The sequence below is a fragment of the Triturus cristatus genome, chromosome 3_1, assembly GCF_964204655.1.
Source record: "Triturus cristatus chromosome 3_1, aTriCri1.1, whole genome shotgun sequence".
NCBI lineage: Eukaryota > Metazoa > Chordata > Amphibia > Caudata > Salamandridae > Triturus > Triturus cristatus.
This window is the reverse complement of record NC_140583.1, coordinates 50,030,297-50,050,626: the sequence shown is the minus strand read 5'-3', so window position 1 is coordinate 50,050,626 and position 20,330 is coordinate 50,030,297. Positions and strand designations below refer to the sequence as shown.

At 43.3% G+C, this 20,330-nt stretch overlaps 1 protein-coding gene across 1 annotated transcript in view; it reads right to left on the bottom strand.

Moving 5' to 3' along the window:
- Positions 1-18,738: 18,738 nt before the first annotated feature.
- LOC146859676 (embryonic protein UVS.2-like) overlaps positions 18,739-20,330 on the bottom strand; it is a 30,560-nt gene continuing 28,968 nt past the window's right edge. The window contains exon 13 of the mRNA XM_085643434.1: positions 18,739-19,011. Within this exon, the coding sequence (XP_085499560.1) occupies positions 19,001-19,011 (11 nt within the window). The 3' untranslated portion in view covers positions 18,739-19,000. The remainder of the gene's footprint in view (positions 19,012-20,330) is intronic.

Below are 20,330 nucleotides of genomic sequence, written 5' to 3'. Positions count from 1 at the left end.
GCAGAGCCAGGCCAGTGTGCAGCACAGGTCCAGGAACAGCCCACTCTGCACCATAGGGCGGAAAGATCTGTGAGACGCAGGCCAAGGGCGAGCACCAGCGCTGCTGCAGATGATGAACACCCGGTGTTTGTTGGACTGGAAGGCAGCATGGTGAAGATACAGCGCCTGCAAACAAGATCGTTGCGGTCAATTCACCGGAAGCTGGTCTCAGTAAACCACAACCTAAGTGACATGAGGGAGGGCATCAGGGACATGACAGGTGCAATCAGAGAACCGTGTGCCACAATGAAACAAGAGCAGGCAGCCAGACGCAGGGGGAGACAACGACTCTACAGCTGTTTGGACACCTACAGCAAGGCGGTGAACCGCCTGTGTACTGCCATGATCCTGCTTTCACGTTGCTCAGTGAGCATGCAAGTAGAGATGCAATGCAGCTTGGATGTGGCCAAAGGCCTGGTGCAGGTCACGACCGCCGTGGACCAGCTGCAGACAGCCACCACCGGTGGCATAGGACTCCTGGGCTCAGGGGATAGCGAGGAGCTGTCAAGCACGAGCAGCATAACCCCACCAGTTCCCGAAACCAGACGGCGCAGTGGGAGACAAGGCAAAACATCTGAGGAGTCAAGGGAGGGCAGTCAGCACCCTGAGCGTACGCCAGCAGGACGTTCCAGGAAGAAATGAACTGTCATCACTGAGGATAGCAAATGGGAAAAGCAACCCATTACATCTGGACTTGTGACTCGCCTACATACCTGCACTGTGGCCATAACATGTGCAACATCTAGTGACACTTATGATGTGTTTGTCAGGCTGTGTGACTAAAATTACCCTGCTGCTAAAGGATTGATTAAACACAGTCATGCACCAAAACATCTTTTGCATTGTGTCATCATTTCTCACCTAGAAATAGTTCTGTATGATCTCATCACGTCTCTGTCGTCCAGCAGCGGCCCCAACTCTAACTGCTGGTCTGCAAGGCGGACCTGGGCCCTCATCCTCAGAAGTATCTGTATCAGCTAGTTCTACTGGAATGTCTTTTTTCGTAGCTATGTGTTGGAGCTCTGCACAGGTAGCCACAATCTTGCAGCAGGTCTCTGGGCTGTATTGTAGTGCTCCTCCGCTTTTATGCAGGCAGCGGAACCGGCTATTCAGTATCCCAAATGTCCGATCAATTACACAGCACGTACATTTGTGTGCGCAATTAAATCTCCCCTCCCTTGCATTGGCTGGATTGCGGTATGGTGTAAGGAGGAAGTCCCGCACTGCATATGCACTGTCACCTACAGGATGGAAAACAAGACTTTAGTTACTGTCCTCCCACCCCAGACATTTACTGTATGTTAGAATGTTTGACATGCATTTACCTAGCAGGTTGCCCTCAACAAACTCCCCAGCAGAGAGACGTCTGTATATCCCACTATGTCTAAAGATAAATCAGTCGTGAGTACTGCCTGGGTATCTCGCTATAATCTCATTGATGATATATTTGTCATTTCAGATGACCTGTATGTTTAGTGAATGATAAGATTTTCGGCTCCGGAATACATATTCATTGTTTGATGGGGTGAGAGGGCTAGATGGGTTCCATTGATGCAGCCAATTCCATGGGGGAATTGTGCAATCTGGTAGAAGTCCTGTTTTGTTTGCTGTAATGCCTGTTGTGTGCTGGGGAATTGTATGTGACGATGTAGCCTCTGTACCACTGCATCCAGGTAGAAGAGCGACAGGCATCTCTGGGAGACCCCACCTGCTGCTGCTTTCACCCCTTGAAAACTCCCTGATGCCAGTAAGTGCAGTGAGCACAGGACCTGCACATGGGTTGGAATTGTTTGGGTCCTGAGTGTTGGGTGTTCCAGCAGGGGTTTCAGCTCCTCTATCAGGTCCATAATCGTGGCTGAGTCCAGCCTATCCTTCTCATGGGTCTCCTCGTCAGTCTGCTGGAACAGAGTGATGCGCACTCTGAAGATCCTTCCTGTTGCCTCCTTCTCTGTGCTGCAGTCCGAATTCGCAGCCTCCTGGCTATCACATACAGCGCTGCCATTGTGGAAGTCCCTGTTGCATTGTGGGCTTATTTAAATAGGTTGCACCTGGTTACCACCTGCTTTGAATTGGTGGTAAAATCAATGTGCAAAATTGCGATTCTCACAAATTCACAATTTGCTATTTTTTCATACATTGACTTACGAATTCGCATTTTGCGATTTCTCTATTTGCAAATATCGCAGGTTGAGGTTGCGTGTCGCAGTTTGCGAATTCGCAGTGATAATTCACAGATTTTTGCAAATTTCTATTTTGCGATGCGAACCTATGACATGCATAACACATGTCTATATTGCGGTCGCAAACACTGTTTTTTTGTGATTCGCTGTGTTAGCTTTATATCATAGAAAACAATGCATCAGTCTCACTATTGGAAGTGATAAATATACATAGTTTTAATTCTTCAAATAATTTCAATTACAATTCACTTTAGGTTTAGAATAGTCCATAAATTAAAACGATACTGAAACTTGTAATCAGTGGAAAAAATCTATTCATGTTTCAGTGGTTACAGTCCATATTTTAGTTCATAACTCTAACTTTCCAATTACATTACAGTGCACTAAAAAGTTTAGCATATTTGTATTACAAATGAATCAGAGATCAAAATTCGTAGGCAAATTATATGCATTAGTGAGAAAGAGAATCATGGTCGCCATGTGTTTTATTACAACACTCTAAAGTTCCCATACAGCAAAAGCTAATGAAATACGTGTTTGGTGAACCAAACCACTTAAAACTCCAATCCCCTTTCCTGTCCTAAGAAGAAAGATAATTGGTGCGCTGTATCAAGGACGCTCTTATACTATGGTATCTGATTCTAGGGGTAACTGTGGTTCATGGTCAGCTTTTCAGCAAGTCCATTCAGAGCGCTTCAGGTTTTTTCCCAGGTGGTATGGCTCCGGGAAGTACCAGATGGGTTTATGTGGTACTCTTAATATGTACCAGTATTGGAGGAAGATGGACCGAGGTCGTGATGCTACCAGCAGAGCAGCTTGGAATTTGGTAGCCAGTCACACAGAACAGAAAACATTCTCACAGAAGATCATGGCAAGCTGGAGAGAAGTGGTGTGGGTTGCAAAGGATGTGTATTTCAGCCGCAAGCCAGTCATTCCAAATGCAACTCCATATTTGACGTATCCTCTGTTAGTAGTAAGTCAAGCTGGACTGGGTCTGTTTCGCAGGGCTTGCTCTCTAATGGGGAGTCACAACATCACACTCGGGCATCCCTTTAAGATGAATCCTGTTACGTGGGTTTGACAGGGGTCAACCGCAATCAGCACATCAGCTTGCTTTAAAGACTTGACATACTCTACATAGGGTGGATCCTGGAGGAAGGAAGCCAGACTCTGGGATTCACCCCAAGTGGACTTCCATGTCATTGCACTCCTGCATCCCTTTAACAGAGATGCTCTTCTTTAAATTTGGTATCAGCAGACCTCAAACCAGTGCCACACCTCTGGCGCTTCCTAGATGGGCAGCTTAGTGTTGTTCATCTTCCTTAGCCCAGTTGAAATGACAGGGCCTGCCAAACTATTTACTCCCCTCCTGTAGATATGGCTGAGCCTCACAAAAACACAGTCTAAAAAAGCTTTCTTTTTTATAAAGATGTTCTAATGATTGTTTGTGAAGATGCAAGAGATGTCTCTGCAGTTCCTCAGCTATGTTAGTGACTCCAGTATCTACATCAGCTACTAACTCAGAACTGACCAGGAGACAGGTGCCAGCAAGAAGAATAATATTATTAATTTTGATATTGAGTTTTAGTGGCACACTTTTTAAAGTAATCCTAACACGTGATAGTCTTAAAGCATGCCCATTTAATCAAGTAATCATCATGCAAAAGCAAAAGCGTTCACAAGATACTGCAAGGTATATCAGAGCAAGCAATGTGAAAAGGAGTGAATTAATAAATGATATAAAGGACAAAGTGTTCTAATTTATAGAAAAACTACAAAAAATGGTCAAAAATAGTTTTTATAGTCTCTGCAAGATTCCTAAATGTTGTGGCTGCAACAGGATTTGTGACAGAGCTTACTTTGTGTGAAACACAGTTATCAACAAGCATTTGTAATGTAATAGGTCTCGCATTCACGCAAGTTTAAGCTATTGGCATTGTAAATTACAATGCCTATTATTTTCGTTTTAAAAAAAAAAAAAAAAAAGCATTGTCATTTACAATGCCAACAGCATAAACTCATGTAAATGCGAGACCTATTGCATTGCAAATGCTTGTCTAATAGGGAGAAAGTGTAGTGGCTTCAAATGCGAGGACATATATGTTCTCAGGGGAAGATTGAGGAGAATTCGGCCCGCCGAATTCTAAACCACTTGAGGTCTGTTACAAAGATATTTTGGACGATCCAAGCATAGTGCATTTCCATAATCCAATCTGGAAGTTATCAAGGTTTGGAACCCATTTTCTTAGCTTCGACAGACAGTAAAGGAAAGTATGTTTTCAAAGTGCGTAGCAGGCCAAAACAAGAACCAACCATTGCCTAGCTTTGTGATAGGAAGAAAAAGGCACTGTCCAATTTGAATCCTAGATTCTTTACTCTGCATTGTGGGGGACATCCTTCAGCCAGAAGGTCCCCCATAAGTGTGGAGATGTAGGGAAAAAAACACAATCTTTGTCTTGTCAGGATTTTAATTTGTTGGTGGATAAACAGTAAAAGAAATTTGAGAGGCATTATTTAATGGCAACTCCAGAAAACCCTTCTCTTTTTCCATGGGTGATATGAAGCTGAGTGTCCTCAGTATATGATATTAGCTTGGCCCACAAGGTCTCAGCTAGCACAGCTAAGGGTGTAAGATACACATTGAATAAGGTTGGGCTGTGAGCTAAGACTTGAGGCACTCCAACTGAACGCTCACAAACTGGAGGAAAAAGACGGCATCCAAACTTCTTGACGTCTTTCATCCAAGAAGGAAGTAAGCCACTTCAGGGACGAGCCACCAATCCCAATAGATTGGAGATGGGCAACACATCTCAATTGGGGACAGAATCAAAGGTCGCCGATAAATCAAACATAATCAAGAAGACCTTCCCTCATTTTTCTATGGTGTCCTAGATATGCTTTGTGATTTCTAACAGGGCCGTCTCAGTACTAAAGTTAGGTCTGGATCTATAGGCTGTGGTGCCACCATTACTAATACAGCAAAGGAAACAGAGCAGAAACACTCAAATGGATATTCTTTTAGAGGTCCAAGCTAAAACAAGCAACAGACAAAAATGTATGTACTTCCTAAATGTAGTGTGGAGGATAAATCCCTAACACCGCGGACATCTCATATAGAGGTCTGCAGGGTACTAAGGGCACACACAAGTTCTACTGAGGAGATCTGTGAAATAAGTATATGACCAAAGTTGGTAGCACTATGTTGCACAAATTCTACTGGTAATGCAGAACAGTTAGTTTGGACATCAGAGTTTTGGGACTGAGTCTCTCTACTATTTCAGTGCCTGTTGGCCCAATCCTGGCTAGCTCACAGTGCCTAACCTGAGATCCTAATCTTCCCGGAGTAAAATATGATTTTGGCAATCATAAACATGACCCTCTAGTCCCCAAGAGAACCGTGGAAACAGATTCTTCCCTTTTGTAACTCAATTACTCATACATGACCGTAGTAAACTGAGGAAAGACATGAAGAAAGGAAACTATTGTAGCCTATTATAATGCAAATGTGTTGCTATCATAAGGCAGGTGCAACTAAACAGAGCAATTAGCATTACTAAAAGACTGTATAGGACAAACAGTCCAACCATAACTAATTATAAACCTGTCTAGGCCTCTCCTTCTTATGCGAGCACAGGGGTATATTCATGATCTCTGAGACTGGCCTTAGGAGGTCTACATCATGAGTATAAACTTAGTCTAAGCAGGGCTGCATGTCGGGCACTGCGGTCATTCCAGATCGGTCGTCTCAGCAGAATTCGTCTCTCTGGCCTCCAAGGGGACATGACACTGTTTATAAGAAAATACTATTCTGCTGTGCTGGAGATGTAGCTGTGTGACCATGTTTTGTCTAGGTGTTAGGAACTGTTGCTGAATGAGCAGGAAACAAAATTACCTACCTCTACATTGTCATCGACATGACGACAGGAGAGATTCAAGCATGTGAATCTATAAAACATAACAATGCAGGAGCACAACAATGTAGAGGTAGGTGATTTTATTGCCATTTCAATGTGGTCATTCCATTTTCCCAGTGATGTGAACGAGCGGACAGAGAGGTATTCCTTACCAGAAATGAATGTGATTCTTGTGTTGGCCGCTCACTTGCTTGTAAACATATTACCATTCACGGACCGTGTAAGGCATTGGCAGCTAATTTGACCTCTTTCCTAAAAGGAAAACCAACCCCTACAACTCTTCCCCAAATTACTGTATTTTCCAATGGAAGTTATTTAATGTTAAATGACCAAGATAGTTGTGGGATGATAGCCGGTATTCTGAATGTCTTTTCTATTTCACAGATAATAACTTGCTGTAATTACGTGCTTTTTCCTCCAGCGTGCATGGTTTCAGATGGCTCCTTGTGTCCTTCCATTCCAACTTTGCAGGCTGATTTCAACAAGCTAAGCTGACTTAAAGCCTTACAGTTTCAAAAAGATGTGGCATCACCCGCGGTTCCTCCTTTTGAGCAGAGTAGCTTCGCCCAGCTTGCTGCAAACGTGGCAGCTGTAGCAAACATAATTTAAAACACAATTTAATAAAATAGTAAATGCGCACAGTGTCTCACATCGGGAGATGGACCATTCCTGATTGGCGGCAGGAATGACTTGCCTAAAGTGTGCATGTTGGATTGACCGACTGTCTTGGGTCAACCAGCCTAACATGCATACTTTAGCCCGCACCAATATAGCTGTATAACAGCCAGGCGAACTACAGACACAGGTTCCTAGTCTGAAAAGGAGCACTGTGTCTGCTTGCTCTGACCAATCATGTTGTTACTCTCATGCTAAAAATGGCATGAGAGCAGCTGGAGGGCTGTTTAAGTTCCATTGACCCTTTTCTTCCGAGTTAGGCTTGGTGGTTTGAACAGTGCCTTTCTTCTCTGAAGACACTGCTATAAAAATATCAATTGCTTGTTGAGGCGCCCGCTATACCCACGCATGCTCTCCATGTTTGAGGCGCCATTGCCTGGCCCCAAATCACGCTGGAAGCAGTCGGTACAATTATCTTCCCAAATGTAGCTGAGCTGCACTACATCCCCCAGAAGTGCTGTCCTGTGAAATACTGCAGCCACTGGAGGAAATCAAACAAATGTTTGTCATCTCTATGAAACAGACTATTACATTATGAATAGGGTCACATAACACTGATGGACTAATTATACACTGGACACACAGGCAGTGCAGGTGCCTCGGCGAGGCTCTCATACATACAGGAAACAAACATCTATGTGCCAGGAGAGAAAGTGGCAGCAGAGAAGAGTGGGCTGAGAAGACAGCTGCATTACATCGCAGACAAGGAGACTATAACTTAATGTACAGGAAAAGCAAGACACCAACCAGATGTTGGACCCGCATCTCCAGGGTCTTCCTTGCACATGTAAAACTAATTTTGCTAAGTGCTTTTGTTTTTATTTATTTTTGAGAAATGACATTCTACAACTCATTTGATGGAGGTGAGTGCAGTGCTACTAAGTTCTTCTTGTTAGCAGTGAGTTCCAAGACCCGCTGTTCTTTATTTACCCCATCACTTACACCTGTCACGAGCCACCACTGTTTGCCATTAACATCTGCGTCTTGATACCTTTGAACTATAGGTTGCAACGACTTCCAGTGAAATACAATTGTTTAAAGCACCAACCTCCCACAGAATTTTGGGGAGCTGGGCCATTGCATTTTTACTGTCCCAATACTGCTGGTATAGTGCACTTTTTCAAAAGCAATTGGCACTGGCTTGGTCATTACCTTCCAGAAACTCTTTGGAGTAATACTGGCCCTTATACATTCTCTATTTTCAAGTCTTTTTGGAGACATTCCCTTGATGTTATTCCTGATTTGCTGCATTTTGGTTCTATTTTTGATGCTTTGCAATGGATTTTCTGCTTTGAATTCCACTGGTCATTGAGTTACCACCAGTCCAGCTGTGCCATGAGTGCTTGATACGATTCTTTGGAGCCTCACTGCTCCAGAAACTGACAACTGACTGTTTATTGTCTTTCAGACCTGCCTGGTTTACTTGCGTGCAACCCATGGTTCATTGCCTCTGGTGTCCCTTTGAATAGGGACACAGGGCCTCATTTATGGGGTTTTTGGGCAGCACTGCAGGCCTTGCTGCTGCACCGCCCGACGGCAAAAGAAAAGGGAAGGAATACACCGTATCTTTTAGATTCGGCGCATATCTGTCCTTTTACCCCCCGCCGGCACTCAATGGGCTGCCGTACGTCAACACAGGCAGCTTCGCATCACGGTGTAAGGGTTACTGCGTTGCAGGTATGATTATTTTTGAGCAGAAGGGAAACTTTCCGACACAAAAACAATCAAAAGAGGCTTCTCCCTCTTTCTATGTGTGCTGCAGAATGCAGCGCACAGAAAAAGAAAAAACGAAGAGAAATAAAGATAATTTCCTAGTTATGCCTCCCTTATGCCTTCTCTGGGGAGGCATAGATTTTTGGCGCTGCCTCAGACTTACGATTTCTTGTAAATCTGTGGCAGGGTAAAAAAGCCATGGATCTTGCTGGGAACATCCCCGGCAACACCCATGGAATGCCCCTTTCATGCAGTTTTCTGTGTGAAACGGGCACATATTTTCTTAGTGCTGCTATGTTCTTGTCTTTGGTATTACTTGTGTCCGGTATTTTGTCCTTTATAGCGCCGGGACGCCCCTTTGCTGGGGCAGCTGTGCGCTCTATAAATCCGGATAACATAACATAACATAACATTTATAAGGCCATGAAAAGCAACTCAACTTGGCTTAAGGTTATCCCAGTGGCATATTGCACCACTGGAACATCAAAAAAGTGATGTTCTGGCGGTGCAATTGTGCCGGTAGTGCCCCATAAACGAGGCCCTCAATGTTTGTCTTGCAATGCAACTGGCTGTTCCTATGAACATGGATCATATGATGAGTTGAATAACGACCCATTTTCAGAGCTGTCCTATAAACTTGCAGTAGATTCAAGACTTCTATTATGAGACACTCCCGTTTTCAGTGATGGATGCTTTGGCTCCTAGAATTTCAAACTTCGACTCTGGTAAAAACGGATGCAGTACGAGAAAATATTTTCTCAGCATCGGCTGATAACGAGAATCATATCCGTTCTTTGGAGCTTATAAATGGGCCTATTGCAGAATCATTGAAAGTTAAAGCTGAATCCATTCTGGATTTAATAGACCATCAATATTTGGAAGAAATACTAGGTACCTCTGGTTCCAGTTAATTCGGCCCCTTTTCAAAACATTTATTTTGTACTTATTTGGCCTATTTCTTTTATTATTATATATTGAAGTATTGCACTGAATTTGCTTGGCTTGTGCTTTAATTATTTTATTAGTCACTGAGTTGCTTTCACGACCAAGGAGGTGGGTGTAGTGATTTTCCTTCTGGACCCGGTTTGGTTCTCCCATAGTTTTGCATTTAAGGCTGACTCTGCTTGCTTCGCATAACCACCTATAGCACATTTGCTTTTGTGAGAGTGTTTTTTGAGAACATACTGTACATGGTGTTTGTTATTCAGGAACTCTTCTTGGGGTTAGTTTACACATTTGTACAAGGTTGCTGTGAATACATAACAGGTTAGTGAACTGCTTTTTCTGCTGGTTCATCAACAGTTCCTAATGCCTAGAAATAACACGATAACACAGCTGCATATCCAGCACAGCACAACCATATCATCATTTTAACTTTGTCCTATCCCCTACGGGACCAAGAGAAGAACACAGGCGCCCTTGCTCTATGGTACATTGTGTCTGCATACAGGCAGGGTTGTTTTTGAACAGGAAGGCACAACTTCCTGAACAAAAACAATCATCATATTTTCCTCTATGCGTGCTGAAGAATGCAGCACTTGTAGAAAGAGAAAATGAGGAGAAATAAAGACATTTCTCTTTTTTACACCTCTGATGGGGCGGCGTAGCATTTTGACTCATTCCCAGGTTTACTTGTCTTTGTAAGTCTTAGAATGTGCCAAAAACTGTGGTGGATGTGTGGGAACACCCACGTTTCAACCATCGAACACCTTCCCAACACAGAGGAACGTTAGGAAGTGCCTTGTGCTGCCTTGTATCAATCCAGATTTACTAACCATACAGAGCTATGCAATGTTGCTTTGCATGGCTTAGTAAATCTGACTTGAGGGCTTGGGTCATCTGGTGTGACACAATGGAGATGCAAGCGCTTAGAAAATCTGGGCCCCTATGTCTATTACCAGATATGTACTGTGCCTCTTGCTGTAGATTCCCAATATCCATCACAAGAGCTTGCCAGTGCCCCATAAAATAGACGCCTAATTGGAAGAGCTGAAAACTGTCTAGTGTAAGATATTCCCAGTGTCTTGTACAAGTGGTGAGCATTGCCTGGTACAACACCTGCCCAGTGCTGATGGAAGGAGCAGCACACTGCCTAGTGCAAGATATCTTACTAAAATGCATTCTTAATACAACTCTCACAGTCACAAAGATATATTTGTACAGCTTTATCAATCCAAGGCCACCAAATGTCCTCTGTGACTCCTTGTTTAGAGGTCGAAATTCGTAAGTGCCCTTCATGTGCCAACATGTCAGTCCTTTTCCGCAAGCTGAAAGGTACAACTAACAGTTCAATGCTGTTCACCAGATGTTCCACACACAATAACTCCACTACAGCATGCACTTAAGGGACAAATACTGTGCTCACACAGCGCATATATGGCCATCCACTCTTCACCCCTTGACTTGAGACAAAACAGTGTCCTGTTGAAGTGCAACTCTCTATTCCCGCTCTGTAATCAAACCATCAGGCAAACCCAGTATCTGCCTTGCCTCTCACACAAAAATATCTTCTACAATTTTTTCATCAGTGCTATCAGCAAGTAGCATCCTGGATAAATAATCTGCCTTCAAGTTTCGTTTTCCAGACACATATTCAATGTGATAATGCTATATTACATGTGTGAAATTGCCACTTAGTTTCTCCGGGTGTAGCTCCCCCCCCCACCTCCCCTTTAGTGCTCAACAAGAGGTTTGTGGTCTTTGCATAACACAACTCAAACACCCCACACAAATTTTCTGAACTGTTTAGTAGCTCACCTCAATGTCATAGCTCCTTTCTCAATGGTAGAGTAGGTCAACTCTGACCCCAGCAGTGCTTTAGATACAACGACAATTACCTCCTCCCTACAGTCACTCCATTTCTGTAATAATACTGCACCTGGGCCACTGTTGCTTGTGTAGATGATAATATAAGCACGGAAGAGGCATCGCCATCATCCACAAGGAAACGCTCTGATGCACCACCACTGAAGACAACACCACATCAATCATGGAACACCTCAACGTCCAACTTCAAACATACTTCAAGACTACCATCAAAGGAACCCTCTCCTACAGCCCCCTAGGTCCCCACCTTGGTTGGCCACCATCTTCAAATTTGTCTCACCTCTAGCTCTTCTCCAAGCACTACATGATCCTCTGCAACCTCTATTTCTACTTCGACGATCCTAAAGATGCAAACTCCACCAACGTCCTGAAAGCATGAGCAACATCGACCTCACACAGCAGGTCACCTTTCCCACACACAGCGCAGAACACACACTGGGCCCTATCTTCTTAGCCAGTGACAGTCATGTTCAGCCATGTAACCGAGCTAACATGGACCAACCACACCATCATCCACTTCACCATCACAGGCTCCCTGGGCTCCACCACCAAGCCCCTCAGTTCCTCTCACTACAGATGGAAAAAAGTTACAGAGACCCAGTGGACTGCTGCCCTCAATATCACCAGGCCCATCACCACCAGAATCTTGGAGCTGGAAGTCCAGAATTTCTCCAACTGCCACCATGAACAAGCCCACAATCTTAGCATCATCCAGGACAGCAAACTCACCATGAAGTGCCAGGTCAAAGCAGTATCATTCTCCTGCTTCCGCACCCTCTGCATGCTTCGAACGATCTTCTGATGGATCCCCGTCAACAACAGGAAAACAGTTACACAAGCTCTCGTCACCAGCCGACTGGACTACAGAAACATACTCTGTGTTGGCACCACCCCCCTCCTCATCAAGCGATTTCAGCCAGACTCATCCTCAACTTCCCCAAAGGGGCCAGCAAACACCTGCCACCTCAGACGCCTCCAATGGCTCCCTGCCCAGAAGAGATGTCAGTTCAAGATGCTAACTCAATCCTTAAAAGCCCTTCACAACCAGTTATCAGCCTACATCAAACACCACCGGAACTTCCACAAGCCCGCCAGACAACTACCCTTTGCCTCACTCGCCCACATTCCCTGCATCCACCAAAGTCACAGCGGAGACCATTCGTTCTCCTACCTGGCTGCCAAGTCATGGAACAACCTCACACTCCACCTGCAAATGTCACTTTCACTCGCTGCATTCAGAAAGGGACTCCAGACCTGGATCTTCAATTAAAGACCCACGAGACCTCAGAGCCTGGATACCCCCAGTGATGGTTAGCCGTACTCTATAAGTAGTGCTTTATTGATTGATATTGGAATCCCAAGGTTTGAAAGGTTTTAAAAGGAGAGAGCCTAGAATGTCTCTACTGGGCACTGGCAATTCTCACTTCAGATATATGCACTTCCCATTTAAGCAAATCCTTAAGGGTTGCTGCTTTATGACCAAAATGGAGATTACATTTTGAGCAGTATTTAATCAGACGCAAGTAAGACTTTAACTATTCCTTATTTTCTGTAGACGGACTTCCACAATTGCTTTCGAAATATTCATTTGGAGTTTCACACTATGAGCACTTACATAGTGCCCAAATAATCCAAACCATTCGTCTCAAACTTGCATTGTCAAAATGTAACTGGAGTCCTCCATATCAAGAAATACAATACTTTGTTCAACCTGTCCTCATGTTCAGCCAAATTATTACCAAATACTAAGATGTGATCTTGAAAGTACAATACACCAGACAAATCTTGGAACATCAACCTCATCAATCTCATCTTGAGTGTTAAAAATCATACCCACTTTCAAGATACACAGCATCTCATATATATTAGTCAGAGGTTCACAATCCACCCAAATATTATGATTGAAATCGTGTAAATCAACAAACACCCTCAGCGATTAGTTACCTTTGCGGTTAAAACTATAGGTGCTAATTACTCAGACCCTTCATGGATTCTATGATGTCACGTTGACACAACTGATTCAACTCTCTTTGCAACTCCCCCCGTAAACATAGAGGTATCTTGAAAACCTTAAAGACCACAGCCTTGAATCTTTGAGCATGATTTGATGCTGAAAATCAGTCTGTTTCCCCAGTTTGGCTGCCATAATTTCATGGAATTTCTGTATACCTCAATCATTGTAAGACAAACTCAAACAGTCCTCACATTGAACAAACGAGATTTGAATATAATGCAATCAGGAAGATTAGGATTAAAATGATGTCCAATTTACTCTGGTCATCCCATCCCAACAATTTGGATGTTAATCCAGTATTTGAGAAGCACGAACAATTACCCGAAGTTGTCAAGGCGCTGGGGGCCATCGGGAAGATTAAGCAAGATATTGCCCAGAGCCACATGGTGATATGGGCAGACCTGCCGTCAGGACCGGAGATCGAACCATGAGCCCCCGTGTTCTGGCGTCAGTCGCCCTGGCCTCTGCGCCACACCTCTTCCCTACTTTGGTAAATAAACTACAGACAACGTAGTATTTTTCTCTAATTCAAGCTGTGCCTCAAATTCACCCTCAACCTTTGTGCCACTGTAGGCAAACATCTTGACATTGAAGGGTTTCAATGTAAGGGGTTGAATTTTTTCCAACATCTGTAAACCAAATGTATTAAACGGTGACCACAAATCTGCCATCACTAACAGTTCAATGCTGGGCACCTGATATACCACACACATTAACACCACTGTAACTTGCACTTAAGGGACAAACTCTGAACATCCCTGGAACACAAGTTCAGTTGAGATGGATGGCACAGATCGGATGTTTCCTCCTAACATGACCTGCAGAATTCAAGCGATATATGCACTCCTAACTATCCAGGTTTCCAGTTTCACCCTTCCATGTATTTCTACATGTTAGACTGGGCACCACATCAATGCTGTCACCATCACTGCCATATTCTTCTAACTTGGACACCAGAGACTTTTATGAGATGTGACAAACTCCAGCAAAGTGCCCTTTTTATTACATTTGATAAACGTCTGGGATAGGGCTGGGCAATGTTTCAGTGATGTTGCATGATTTTTGCAGCCACATCTGAAACACATTAATACTTTTCTCATACAAGAATGACCACAATGATAATCATGTGTTTCGACTGGGACCTGGTCTCAGCAAAACTCTTATCAACTTTTGTTCTATCCTTACAATTTGATATTTCACTGCACTGTACTGAATTGTTAGAAGATGACAAATAATAAAAGTAAGCATCCGAATTCTCTATGGCTCTAGCAATGCCTACTGCTGTATCCAAATCTGGAATGTCAGTCAAAAGAAAAGGCTCTTGAAATGTCCTTAGCTCATTGTGCACATCATGATAATTGCACGTGATAGCCAGGGTCCTTACGGCTGATACAAAGTTGAGAAAACTGTAAAAATATATTTCTTTCCAAACAGCATTCCTGAATGGAGGGAAATATTTATCCTGTGCTTCTAGAACAGTTGCATATTCATCTACCATATAAGTAAAATCTCCAGCTTCCAGTTGGTGACTTTCTACCCATATCTCTATGATGGGTAATACTTTTAAAATTGCCCTGCCCTCCAGGCCTAAGTTTTAGAACAATAGTGCTTTTTTCTTTTTACTAGTGAAAATGTCTCACTCTATAGTATCGCCACAGACTTCAGAAGCCTCTGTCTATCTTGATCACTCCAAAGGTGTTTTTCCCTGAGTTGACAAGAAAGGTTGAGGAGGACATATAATCAAATCAAGGTCGGGGTGTCACTGTTCCAAGGAAAAGGGTGTAGGTCTTAACCATATCAGAAGGGGAACAATCAACAAGACATCTCCAAAGATACCATACTTTTATGTATTACCCAAAATACATAAGGGGATTCATCAAACACATACCCTCATTCCTAAAAGACACATGAGATGACCTCAACATGATCGCCAGCTTGGACAACATAGAGAAGATCAACATCTTGATGACCCTTGACGTTGAAGCACTACACACGAATATTCCCCACGATGCAACTACTGAGGTTATAGACACCTGCCTCAGAGCAGCAACACTGACTACCACAGCACCGGTCGACTTTATCATGGAATGCGCCACGATGGCCTTGAAAAACAAATTCTTTAAGCACAAATATCAGTTATACCACCAAATACAAAGCACTTTAATGGGCAGTACCCTAGCCTCCAGCTTGGCCTGTTTATACATGACCCATTTTGAATGTCATCATATATTCACACCATCCAACCCCTACCAGATGAATATCATCACCTGGAAACGATCCATTGACGATATTCTCATGTTCTGTAATGGTGATGAGACCAGATGTCACAAACTTAACGAATGGGTCAATATCCTGGACCCCCTCCTCATGAACACCAGGGCCCACTCTCACAAAGAGATACCATTTGTGGACCTTGTGATCTCCATCAACCAAGGAGAACTTCGCACAAGAACTTACAAGAAGAATACCGACTGCAATAGTCTGCTTACATTTGATAGCCAACATCTAAGAGCTCTAAGTGAGAATCTACCTTTCGGTCAATTCTTACATATCTAGAGGAATTTCAGCACCTTGCAAGCCAAAACCCTGAGGCACAACCTGCAAAGAAATTATCCACTAAGAGTGATCAGAGAAAAGAGCCCACAATAATAACCATGAGGCCCAATTAGAAAATACCACACGATCAACTGAAGATGTCATCACGTGCGTGATCACCTTTACTCCAAAGTCTAACAAAATAAAGAACATCATTATGAAACACATGGAACATTTTGAATGCAGGTTGCATGAACTTGGTTTGGCCATGGTTCGCATTCAATAGAACCCTGAACTGGAAAGACCAACTGGTAAATACAAGACCACGATCCAGTAAAGATCCAGGACAACCCACTTTATGGGCACTTTCCCCAGTGACTGGCCACTACCCATGAGGCTCTTGTAACGTATGTCCTTTCACCCCACACTCACAAGAATTAAGTCTGGTCAACAGCTTTACATGGACACAAAGACAACACACAAATAGTAACACCAAGAACTGCGTGTATCTCATCACTTGGCCATGCAACATATACTATGTACAGATGATGAATGAAGCCATTAGGATCAGGATAGGGGAACATGGAAGTGTCATCCAATGTGGATGCAGCGCAACAATGATGAGCAACCATTTCAATAAACTCATCAGAGGTTCTAAGATGGACAATCCTGAAATCCAACCTAGTGTGGAACGCAACATCGCTCTTTAAAAAAGCATAAGCAGGCCTGAATGATGACATACCGTGGGTTGAATGGTGACAGAATGTTTATATGAACAAACACACTCTAGGTACTCTTAACGCGGTCACAACCTAAGGGAATCGTATACCACTACTATTCAATATCCCCAACTTGACGATATATATTTTCTATATATTTTTTACTACCCTCTTTTTAAGAAAATCGCCTATCCTGCATTGCATTCGAAAATACAGAACCTCCTTCTTGATGCGAGGTTGATCAAATTCTCAACTACAGAGGTTCCATCTTAATGGAAGGTTGATGAAAAATACGATCTGACCGTTAAATCATTCACAGGTCATAATGAAGTGATAACAGTCTAATTATAACATCCTATACACACAACTTGACCAACCTTGGGAATGGACCCCCCCCATCAACAATAGACAATACTGCCATCACTTTGGTTTTCACTTTATGAGAGCCAGATCTAGCACAATCAGTTTCCCCACTATTACAATATGGCTGCCAGACATGAGCGGTGACCGCTCTCCAAGTAACTCCATGGGCAACGTCCCAGCCAATATAATGAACTGGCCCCTCACTAGTCCTTGCCCCTGGCGACCAGAGGAGCTGAGTAGGTTCACTGAAGAGGGAACGCTGCAATACATTGAGTTTCGCATCATACAATCTCCTTCAGGATACCGGAGATCATGATCGATAATTGACCCTCCTCTGCTCCTAATACACAAAAGAGATATCATACCTCTCTTCCAAGTCTTGTTTGTCATCCTCTTTTAGCCCTCAACAGTGCACGTCCTCTGCCCCGACCGATAAGACATAGCTGCCCGTCCACTAGGCAAGGCTATGCTTTTGGGCCAGGGGAAGCACACAGACAAGCAAAATCGCATGTCTTATTATTCACATTTTGTATGAGTCATGTTATGAATGTACAGAGCACATGAGGCATTGGGCAAATATTATCAGAGGGAACCTACGTTATTGCGAATTGATAAAGGATGCATGGCACACCTTGTTGTGTGTGGCACTTTTCCCAAAAATCTGGTTCATGATTGAAATACACCTCGTTTGTTGCCAGAAAGGAAATACTTCATAATTTTATTTAGTTACTATCATGTTTCTCATATTCTTTTTGTAGGATGGACAATCAATTTTACTACAAAACAAGTAGGTACCAACTGCATAGGGTAAGACATAATATGCTCAAAATGTACAGTAGTTTATTCAATCTTTATTAAACCTGAAGAAGCGCAGCAGTTCTCTTATAAACCAAAGAGGTGCAAAACATGTTGACCTGCACTTTATCCCACTAGCGTCTTGGACCCATTACTGACCCTTATAAGTATCACCAACCATTATGGCCTTTTAACCTTACAGGGTAGTCAACATAATGGTAAATCTGGCATCCCCTAGTCAGTTTTATCTCACTATAAACATACCTCACTTATCACCCCACTTCGGACACCCTTGCACTCGTCATACGGCCACCAAACCAAAAAGCTTTGCGAAAGTGACCCTTCGGAGGACCTGTAGGGCAGCGCAGCGCTGGCACGAAGAGGAGCACCTGCACGATGATAAAGTATGACATCCCTAAGGATGTGCGAGGGCACAAGAAACAGTCTTGTTGACTGTCCCCCTTCTGATTTGTCTAAAACCTACACCCGTTTCTTAGGACCAGTGATCCCTGACCTTGATATGAGTATAGTTTTGGAGCACGGGCACTAGACCTTCATCCGCTCCCAGTACCCCCTTCATTTTTTGATACTTGAGGAGAAAATACAGCTTCTAATCCTGATTGGATGAGTAGAACAAAGAGGCGGGGCACAGTCCCTGATGCCAGGAGACTTTAAAAGACTACTTAACAAGTGGTCGCCATTGCTCATTTCATATGTGTGATTTATTTGAGGCTTGCAGTGATGTGGCAATATTTGCAGTAATGTTCTAATTCCAGATTCATGATACTTGGCAGGACTGCCACTGTACTCATATAATACTGGTTCTATGATACATGATCTGTAAAAATAGTCAAGACTTTAGTATATGTATTTATTTCACTTCATATCAGCACAATATTTCACACTTAGTGTAATTCACCATCGGATTTATCAGTGGTAAACTAGGGTTCAGATGTCAGCCAGGTTGCAAACTCTCGATTTACAATTGACAACCACTGCTTTTGACCTGCCTCTTAATATATATGGCCCTTACATTCTCTGGCTACAACAAGAAACAGAACAAATGACACAGGTTCAACAAGGGAGAGAAACTGGGTGCGACCAAAACTGAGACTTAGAGAGATGCCAATGCAGTGCTTAAATCATCCACCCATTCTTCATGTGGAACAGATGTATTTTCGGAGTCATGAACGTCTGGGGAGCTGTGGCTTATCAGCTTCTCTTCTGTTAGGCTTTTACTGCAAGTAATCATTGAAAAACACAAATAAATTGCTGAAGTGTGACTTGTCCATTGACTGAACAGCAGAATTCACTTAGGTTTTCATGATACTTAATGAGTATGTACAATGCAAATTTACTGTGATGATTATTTGCATATTATTTGATCATTCTAAATTTCAATGAATTTTACTATTTTTCATGAATAATTGAGCTGTCCCGTCATAGAGTTGGTGAGCAGCACTTTTGGGGACAATCGGACCCCAGCAGTCAGTGCATAGAGGCTGCAGAGATACCTTCACCACCCATGCCATGGCAGACCACCCATCCTAATTAGATGTAACTGTTGCAGCAGAATTCTTGTTTGCTTCTCACAAACTAGCCCCCAAAGCAGAGATTTATTTCCAATAAAAAATAAACAAAACTAATGTCCCTGACATGCAGGGTGTTCCCCCCCAGCCATGGAGACCACTGTTGTCTTTCCCTGCCCGGTTTCGCAATATTCCCCATGGTAGACACAGGCTTTTCGTGTACTTGTAAATATGCCCATTATTCACAAATCCTTTTGTGTGAAAGGGGCGTGCCATGGGTGTTGCAGTGTGTGTTCCCACGCATCACCCATGACTCCTGCCACATTCCCAGATTTACAACCTTCGTAAACTTAGCATAGGGATGCACAACCAGGAGAAATATTTTATTTTCTTCTCGTTTTCTCCTTTCTATGCGTGCTGCATTCAGCACACCGAGAAAGAGAATAAACACCTCTTGTGATTGTTTTTGTATAGGAAAATGTCCATTTCCACTCAAAATTTCTCCCCTAAAACGCAGACAGCAAGGGCGCCTGCGCTAGTGCATGGCAGCCTATTGTGTGTCAGTGTAGTGAAAAACGCAGGGATGCAAAATATTATTGTAAATATGATGCATCCCTGTGCTTTGAAAGTGACTCAGTGTGGGGCAGCCAAATTCCTTGCGGTGCCACGCTGAGTCGCTTTCCCGTAGATAAGGCACAGTGGGTTTATTGCTGCATCAAAGGCAGAGACCTGTGGAAGATGGCTTACTGTCAGTGGAGACTGCACAAGCAGTCAATCAGCAGTTGTTCACCTCCATTAAGAGGGGCAACTAAGAGTTACCTAGGGCAGTACCTCACTAATTTACAACAGGACTCCCCCTCTGTAAAATGCAGGTCCCATTTGTATTCCATATTACAATGGTGGGATGAGTCTATTTATTAATTGGCACTAGTGCCCTTAACACATGTCACTACTACCATGGTTAGATGTGGGTGAAGAGGCTATTTATTAAATGGCACTAGTGCCCTTCCACACATGTCACTACTACC